The sequence below is a fragment of the Necator americanus genome, chromosome IV (genome assembly GCF_031761385.1).
Source record: "Necator americanus strain Aroian chromosome IV, whole genome shotgun sequence".
In the NCBI taxonomy this organism is placed as follows: domain Eukaryota; kingdom Metazoa; phylum Nematoda; class Chromadorea; order Rhabditida; family Ancylostomatidae; genus Necator; species Necator americanus.
Genome location: NC_087374.1, coordinates 1,426,983 through 1,434,303, shown reverse-complemented (window position 1 = coordinate 1,434,303; position 7,321 = coordinate 1,426,983). Strand labels below are relative to the sequence as shown.

At 38.4% G+C, this 7,321-nt stretch overlaps 1 protein-coding gene across 1 annotated transcript; it reads left to right on the top strand.

Annotated features, from left to right (window-relative positions):
- Window positions 1–578: 578 nt before the first annotated feature.
- RB195_000126 (uncharacterized protein) lies at window positions 579–6,399 on the top strand (the record flags this gene model as incomplete). The annotated part of the gene is made up of 7 exons (XM_064196293.1): window positions 579–591; window positions 861–970; window positions 2,000–2,089; window positions 3,027–3,122; window positions 3,724–3,917; window positions 4,840–4,936; window positions 6,307–6,399. The coding sequence occupies 7 exons, from the start codon at window positions 579–581 to the stop codon at window positions 6,397–6,399; spliced, it is 693 nt and encodes a 230-aa protein (XP_064052174.1).
- Window positions 6,400–7,321: the final 922 nt, after the last annotated feature.

The following is a 7,321-nucleotide window of genomic DNA, read 5'->3' as shown; positions in this document are numbered from 1 at the left end:
TTTCTGATCCATAAGATTGATGAACGTCGCCGATGATTACTATTCGTAACTATTAAAAACGACGATTTTAAGGAACAAATCCGTTTGAGGTGGCCACTTCCATAGAAATTGTGGAATAAAAAATAGGAATTTCAGTTAACTGCGAATAATGCACAGAGTAAGGAATTTAAGTCAAGTACAACTCGACGAATAGCCTCTGGGCTTAAAATATTTTCAAGAAACACCTCGAGGTGGTCTTGCAAAAGAAAGCTTAAAAGAAAACAATAACAAACAAATAGTCGACCAAACGCTACCGGATGATGGGACCTAAAATGTGTAAGACAACAGTAATAGAACATTATTACTAATAATATTTATTAATTCAACACTTCCTAGAGAGTGAATGCCACTGAAAGAACAGAGTAGAGGTTCATGGAGGAGGGAAACCTGGCTGTCCTCGTCTTTAATCACTGAAAATCTGAACTTATCACTGCTACGTTTCAATGATGAGAATGATAAGTTTGATTGAAATCTCCAATTGATTTCACATTTGAAAAACTCACTGATGCTTCTCATTTTATTTTATGTGCGGAGAACACATGGTTGGAAGATGTGAGTTGATAGCTTTTCCAAACCACGGTGAAGTAGCGTTGGTAGCGAGTTCTTTCGTTCCAAAAGGACCACGAAGGAAGGTTTTTTTTCTCTTTCCTAGGAAAATGGGGAGGAATAGTGTGGGAGGGACAAGATTTCGCCTCGAAGACAGAATTGTGAAGAGTGCATGGGACCCTAGTACCTACTGAAGAAAAATTTGAGGAAAAAATATTCCTACAACTCATAACGAAGTAGCTCTAACTATTCACAATGATGTAACTCATTTTCAGGGGCTCTTTTCTTCGTCATAGCACAAACTGTGAAAGAAATTCGTAGTCAAAATGAGATGCAGTGCTATAGAGGCACTGGAAATCAGAGAACCAAGGAAGAAGTTTTCGGGGTAAGCTACGGAACTGCTCGCTGATGTGTTCAATTCATTACTACAAAGAGCAAATACGGTTTGGTTAGCCCGGACCGGGAATCGAACTTCGGAACTTCAGGATGACGACGCAGCTCCGTTGGCAGCTACACCGCTTCGATCATGCATTGGGAATTTGTAGCTTATTTGCCCAGAGCTGATTCCAGAAACCTCCCCTTGCACCTCTTCCCTCATTTTATTCTAGGGCTTTTAACGAATCGGTTGTAGGATTCATGGATATTATGAGCCTATCCTGACACAACAGTTACAGGAACTCTGTCTCAGTCCACCTGCGTCTCAGGACAGGCACTGCTTTTAATCTGCGACTAAGCCCTTACCGTTCCTGCTGGCCCCCTGGAGACGCACAACGTTTTAACCTCCCTTCCCTACTGAGGACCCTCCGGGGAGACTACTAGTCTAAAGTGAATCGTCTGGGTAGAAAGGCGGAACGATCCCTCCTTTCAATTTTAGCCTCTGTCCCTTTTCATAGTTTCATTTTAGCCTTTTTTTCTTAAATAAATAAATTTGCTATTGTCCCTCTATTAAGGGAAATCCGTGGTGCATTACTGTTGTGCACTACCCAACAAATTTACTTTCTTATTTCTTACCTTATAATTTCACTATCTGACTTAATTCATCCTATAACCTATATTGTATTTATTTATTCACATACAACAATGGTTTACCAGAAAAGAAACGGAAAAAAAACAAACACCAGTGTAGGAGACAGAAAATTGTACAAAAAAACAGCCCACTATTTACTGTCAGTGGGACACGGCTCAGAAGGTTTTGTAGCGGAAAACATGTTGAACATGTCGTTTTAAACATTTTACAGTTATGTCGGTTACTGTAGGTTCACCTTTGTTCATAACTAGTAAATAAATAGTTGCCGAACCAAATGAAATCAATGGTTCATTAATAAAGGTAGGTTGATAGAGATTATGTAGATGTTTTCATAAACAGGAAGCTCTAGAAATTCGACGTCCGGGGAAAAAAAAACTACGTTTACAGGTGAATTACTGTGGTATACGTCAGATCTATAACTTTAGTGAATGCACTTCCTCATCTGCGATAGAATTTACATCCGGGAATATGCAAGATGTAAGACGAATACAGTTTTTTTTTCCTTTTTTCTTCGGTTATTTGAGGTTAGGCACTAATGAAAACCACGCTTAACACATTGAAAATTTATATTTTCGGGAATTCTTCCTGTTTGTCAGGGATGATGCGCGAAATTACAGGTAGAAATCTGCAAATTTACCAGTATAAAAGGAGAAAACGTAGTTAATTAATTCGCAGATATAGTCGCTGAAATATACAGTGAAAATATGTAATGAAGAAGAAATTCTTATTATTATTGTTATTGTTATTGTTTATGATTTATTTTTCACAAAAGGAGAATCGTAGTTTATTAACTTGCTTTATAATTGCCGAAATATCCAATAAAAATATGTAATTAAGGAAAAATTCTTATTATTATTGTTATTGTTATTGTTTACAAACGTAACATTATCAAAGCACTGACGATCCTTAAAATGTAATTAAAATGTACTAATGATTTTGCCTTGTAATGTAAAAATTTTGAAAATGATTTTCTGTTTAAAGCATCATCCCATGAATCTGAGGTGGTGCGGATTTCAGGTGGGTTATGCCTATACGGGGTCGTAGATTATGGAGAGGGGGGTGATTCCGTCCATTCCTTCCTGATTGTCGTAAAAAACAGCCCAGAAGATGCGGCTTCGAGCATTCCGGCGCGCTACATTCTACAACGAGTTCGATTGGAGCACGCCAGCCGTGTGCACGCGCCGCATCTTCTGAGCCGTTTTTTACGGAAATTAGGAAGAAATGAACGGAATCACCCTCCTCCTCCTCATAATCTACGACCCCGTATAGGAACTCCACCTGAAATCCGTAGCACCCGAGATTCGTGAGGTGATGCCTTTAATTCAGAACCCTTCTTCCGATTTTTTACTCTTCCCACTCCTATTATTATTTTTTCTTTTTTTCTTTTTTGCTTTTAGCAACAACTTGTTTTAAGCCATTGGATTTATGTGATGTGGTCGAATACTCATCCATTTACATCTCTACTTGTTTTTGTGTCACACCTCTGTGCAACACAAAAGCGCACATGCAGGTTAGTTGAATTTTTTTTCTTCAGGGTTATGATAATCAGAAAAAAGCGTGGTGAACGAAAAACCTCATGAGAAAAGACTTTCTCTTTTTGGAAAAACATTTAATGGTCTACACATCTTAAAGGTTACATGTTCCTAAATTTTCACCTAATATACCAAAAATTAAAAATCAAAAAATTAAAAAAAAAATTATCCGTAGATTATGTCAACATTTGGTGCTCTTCTTAATGTCCGACCAGGAAGGGACGTGCTCAGAACTGCATGATTGAAAAAAAATTACAAAAAAAGGACATATTATAAAATAAAATATTATTCTCCAATTTGTTAACCAGAAAAATTATTCAATTAGTAAATGACAAAGTCCAAAATCGTATGATTTATGATGATTTTCTTCTAAAGATGGATGAACTGTCACCTTTAACTACAGCTTACAGTTTTTTTCCCGAAGTTTGTCACATTATATAGGATCAAATATAAGAACCTAATTTTTAATTTATATTATTTTAAAGCTAACACCTGACAAAGTTACAGACAGCGAACAATCCATCTTTTTTTGAAAAATCTTTAGCCGCTATCCTTTCATTACTACTATATTACTCTCAGAATCTTATTGAGAACTGGAGGACTACAGAAACACAGCGTGAAAGATTGCCACGCGATCCAGGCGGCCTACAAGGCGAGGTTATCACTAATCAAACGTTGAGGACAGAAGTTCTGGACTGCCTTGCGCAGAACGTTGCGTTGCTTGACAACTCGGACGGCGAAGGTGGTGGTAACAGTGAAAGTAGTAACTCAAGGTCGGTCTGTTTATGATCCTCTTCTTTATCGCACCGAATATAGTCGGATCAAAACGAAGTGAAGCTCGGTGTAAGCTTAAAGGCATCACTCCACGAATCTGGAGCGGTACGGATTTCCGCTGGAGTATTCGTATACGGGATGGGAGACTATGGAGAGGGGGGTGATTCCGTCCATTTCTTCCTAATTGCCGTAAAAAACAGCCCGGAAGATACGGCTTCGAGCGTTCCGAGGCGCTATCTTCTACAAGGAGTTCGACTGGAGCGCGCCAGGCTTGCCCCCAGATTCTTGGGCTGATGCCTTCAAGGAACTGCATGTGGGACAATCATATAGCTCACAGATTCTATTATTAATGACTTTATACCATTCTTAAGACTCTGTGAGCTATATAACTGTCCCACATGCAGTTCCTTGAAGGCATTAGCCCACGAATCTGGGGGCAAGGCTGGCGCGCTTCAATCGAACTCGTTGTAGAAAATAGCGCCCCGGAACGCTCGAAGCCGTATCTTACGGGGCCGTTTTTTACGGTAATTAGGAAGAAATGGACGGAATCATCCCCCTCTCCATAGTCTCCCATCCCGTATACGAATACTCCACCTGAAATCCGTACCACCTCAGATTCGTGGAGTAATACCTTTAAGCGTAAGCGTAGCGCAGCGTAAGAAGATGCTCTCGAAGAGGTACAGTGGGGCGTACATAGCGTTTAGAATCGAGGAGAGACCTTAGCGGGCGCCACTCTTCTCGATTCCTACAGTTCGTCGGGATGGTCCCACCCCGATCTCCGATCGACCGCTAGCTCCACCGCGCCGCCTCGAACACAGCCGCTTACGCAAATGCACCGTACTTCCGGTCGTTTTGAGCCATCCATAGCATATAGACGTAGCCAGAATCAGCCAGAAGTTTCAGAAATTTGTTCTATTTCAGCTTTCTTACGATCTTCATTATAATCATTATTGTCATCCTAGTATTATGCTGCCTTGGTTTGCCCATCGCATACAATATCAGGGAGAAAAAGCGAAAGGTATGGCACTAAGTAGTGGACAATGTCGTGCCGCAATAAGAAAAAAAATTGAGTTGAGTAGAATTTTTGGAAACAGAGAGACACAGGCTTCACTGGCACCTTTTTACTTCTTTACCCGAGTATTTGTTTATCAACACAAATAAAGAGTGACGGCACATCCACAGAAAATTTAGTTATTCAAAAGAATCCGAATGAAATGCTTTTAAAACTGTGCTGCAATGCTCACCAATCCTACCTTATCCTATCTTACCTTAGTTAGGCCTTAGGAAAAAGTCCTGTCTAACAGACGATTCATTCTAGGATTCCTAGCAAGATGTTCAACAGTGAAAAGGTTTATTAGTCTTCCCGCTTTAACTTTCTTTATTTACAATTATTTTTTCACTATTATTGATTTTATTAATTTTATTATTTATTATTTTCTTTTATTTTTTCTAATTACCTTTATTATTAATTAAAGTATTATCGTTCTAATAGTTTGTGAAATTTTCTCAAACGAGAGAAGAGAGAACTTCTACTCCTACTCTTCTAATTTCACTATCGTAGCCCAATTAGATTCAGTGCTGGAATTTTCCGGAAATTAATCCCGAATTATGCTTAAAATTCCGAAATTTTCAACTCAAACTATGAATCGAGCGCAATTTTTAATCACTGGAAGAATTTTTCTTTTTAACTAGGTAGTATTAATGAGTTAGTTTGGCATTTTTTAAGGGCAGCATACCGAGAATTTGACGTGGTGAGGAAATTTGCCTGAAAACTGGAGATGCTTGAAGATTTCGGGATACGGAGTGGTTCTGTTCATCTCTCCCCAATCGTCGTAAATAAAAACGGTGTGGGAGACATCGTTCTCTCCTACTAAATCAATTGCAACGCGCCACCCTTATGCACACGCGCCGCATCGACGTGCGAGCGTTCGGAGATCAATGATGTCTTCTTACCAGCCTACTCACGTAAAACCAATAAATAGGCTGCTAATAATAATAACAATGCTAATAATAATAATAGTAATAATAATAATAATAATAATAATAATAATAATAATGATAATAATAATAATAATAATAATAATAATAAACAGGAACGTGTACATAGGGGCGCGTTCTAACGATCCTCGTAGGAACTAAAGCAATTCCCACGCCGTTTTTGATGATTAATGAACCAGGCCGGACCCGCTATCTACAATTCCATCTTTAGCTTTTCCCTCGGATTCCCACACAACGTCAGGTTTGTAATGTGTTGCTTTTAAACACAACTTTGTTTGTTTGTTTGTTTGTATTAGAAATGTATATAACAACTCGTGGATATGGCTGTTTTAGGACGAGGATTTTGATTTTTCGTAAAGAATCGAATCTAAAATTCAAGAATCTTTTCAGGAATATCTAGCTCAGACTTGGGATCAACGTGTGAAGGAGGCCGGTGAACAAGCTTCGAAGACTTCATCTTCAGGTTCTGCTGTCAAAAAATGAGTGATGCACCATCACATTATTCTTTTTGTATCTAGTAAACATTGCCTTTCTGATGTGTTTTTGCTCTGCTCTTTTCTTTTTGAAATTTAATAACTCTCTTCGTATGGGATAGCTGAGAATCTCAGCAAACTGAAGGCATTTGTTTGTTTGTTTGTTTGTTGCTGGCAGTGTTTTTGTCAATCTTAATTAGGAAGCGCCGTAGCTAACGGAGCTAACGGATAATGGATGGAGCTAACGTTTCCGGTTATATTTTTTAAGAGGTTAGCAAAATATCCTAATGATCTTGCAGCGGATGGATCACTCCATTTCTTTGGACGCAACTCATTTTGTCCGACGTGACGCAGACATCCGTAGAATGACGGTTCCTTGTGTTTTTGACCTTCTCAATTCCAGATTTTTCCTAAAAAAAATTGTCCTTTCTACCGTAATAATTGTAAATTTTTTTCTTACCCTGCTCTGCTAAAAAGATCAAAAGGTAAAAAGAAGAGAAAGGATAAAAGATGCCTATCTTAAATTTTTTCATAATTTTTTTTTGTAAAAGGAAAAAAAAAACGCTTCCCTCGGTTCGGCTTAGGCATTTTTTGCTTTTTCCATATGTGAACTTGCATGTAGATTGAAATTATTCCAATTTTCTTCTTAGTTAACGTTTTCGTTTTTTTCCCATTCTGATTTTTTCGATTTCGATTCATTTCGATTTTCGAGAGCAAGAGCTTCATTACCGTAGGAGCAGGAATCACCGAAAGCATAATAATATTTCCTTTAAAATAATACAAAAATTTCGGGAATAGTCCCGAGCGGCGCAAAAATCTGAAACAAAAAAAATAACGTGATTGGGAATTTATTATTACGGAATGTCAGCCTTCTTTCGATTATTTCTTTGTTTTCGGCGACAGGAGCGGCTGTTAACGTATGGTTTGGAATT